General features: G+C 36.3%; 1 protein-coding gene across 1 annotated transcript in view; it reads left to right on the forward strand.

Annotated features, from left to right (window-relative positions):
• LOC106818830 overlaps positions 1 to 333 on the forward strand; it is a gene marked incomplete at its 5' end in the record, with an annotated part of 24,216 nt that extends 23,883 nt beyond the window's left edge. The window contains 1 exon segment of the mRNA XM_014823504.1: positions 164 to 333. Coding sequence (XP_014678990.1) covers positions 164 to 333 — 170 coding nt within the window.
• Positions 334 to 1,483: the final 1,150 nt, after the last annotated feature.

The following is a 1,483-nucleotide window of genomic DNA, read 5'->3' on the forward strand; positions in this document are numbered from 1 at the left end:
AATTTAGTAGCAGTGCAATCACAGTATGTACCTTTATCAGGAACATGGGTGCTGGATCTATGTTCCTACTGTGCTCACAGTAAACCTTTCACATTGTGATGGGTGTTGTTCCCAATGTTTGGTCAAACATGTTATAGTGACAAAGAAATTTTGTTGCATTCAGCCTCCACACTTGCGGAAGCCACCGCAGGGTTAGCGATTGCAGCCGATGTACCTGCGTTGTCGCCGTCGCTTCAGGGATCGTATAACGCGTCGTCTGTCACACTGGATGCAGTGAGAGCAAACATCAGACGGCTGCAGCAATTAGAGGCTGAGCTAGAGAAGGCGAGTTAGAGCAGCGCTGCGATGCAACTGTCAGGGTCGTCAGACGCGTGAATGCATGCAGTCATAAACACGGGTCAGTGATGGGGACAGCTGGGGTTAGATTCACCACCTGCTAGCAACGTATGATGGGCGTAGCGTGCACATATAGTTAGTGTGCCTATAAAATTGCTTATATTATTTTTCATACCTGTAGGCACCTACATATATAACATATAGTTAAGATGTGGATTGGATACATGTCACATGTACATATACATAGAAAGTAAAGAAATATAGAATATAGAATTATACATAAAAGAAATATAAAGCCTTAAAATTAGTGGTTCTGTGTATTTGCTCATTAGCTTAGGTAGTTAATAGACAGTAGGTGATTAGGTTTCTATGGTGCCACCATTTGTTATACTTATTATTATGATATCATTATATTTTATAATTATTTGTCATTTAAAATAGGACAAACTAATTGTTTGAATATCAATATTACTGTAATTTTGTTGAGTGAACAAATTTTTCCTTTAAAATTGCTATGAGCCGACATTTATTGTTTACTATCCATCAAAATTGCAGTTCACTGAATCCTAGCGTTAGATAAACCCCTTTCGAACATTGCATCTTTCATTGCCGTTTTGTTTGTGTATTAAATAAAGGAAATAGTGGGTGATATACCGCAATTCCATTGTATTAAGGTCGATTAGTTGCACGAATTTAATGGTCGTAATTCGCAAATGAGCTGGCATATTCCGTATGAGCGAATTTACTAAATCTTACTACGTATTTGAGGGTATTACTCTATACAAGCACCTATAGTGATTATCTTTATCTTCATAAGTTTTGTCACGTTTCATTCTGCGTGTGTATTACTAAACTAAAAGCAAAAACGTAAGGCTTGTGACAGTTGACTTTTATGACAGGTCACAAACAATATCTTGTAGCCAGAAATATATTTCGTTTCGTTTAGTATGATTGCTGTAGGCCTACAGCCGTGACATTTTTTAGTTCAACACAATATATAGTTAACTCTTGTATTTGTTATTCAAGGTTTGAATTACTAATAAACAAAACTAGTAAGTGCAGTCGCATAACCTCTGTTATATAACCAAATTATTTGATTTAATTTATATGTTACAATAATATATAGGTAGGCCTACAGTATTTAACT

The sequence above is a fragment of the Priapulus caudatus genome, unplaced genomic scaffold (genome assembly GCF_000485595.1).
Source record: "Priapulus caudatus unplaced genomic scaffold, Priapulus_caudatus-5.0.1 Scaffold2563, whole genome shotgun sequence".
In the NCBI taxonomy this organism is placed as follows: Eukaryota; Metazoa; Priapulida; class Priapulimorpha; order Priapulimorphida; family Priapulidae; genus Priapulus; species Priapulus caudatus.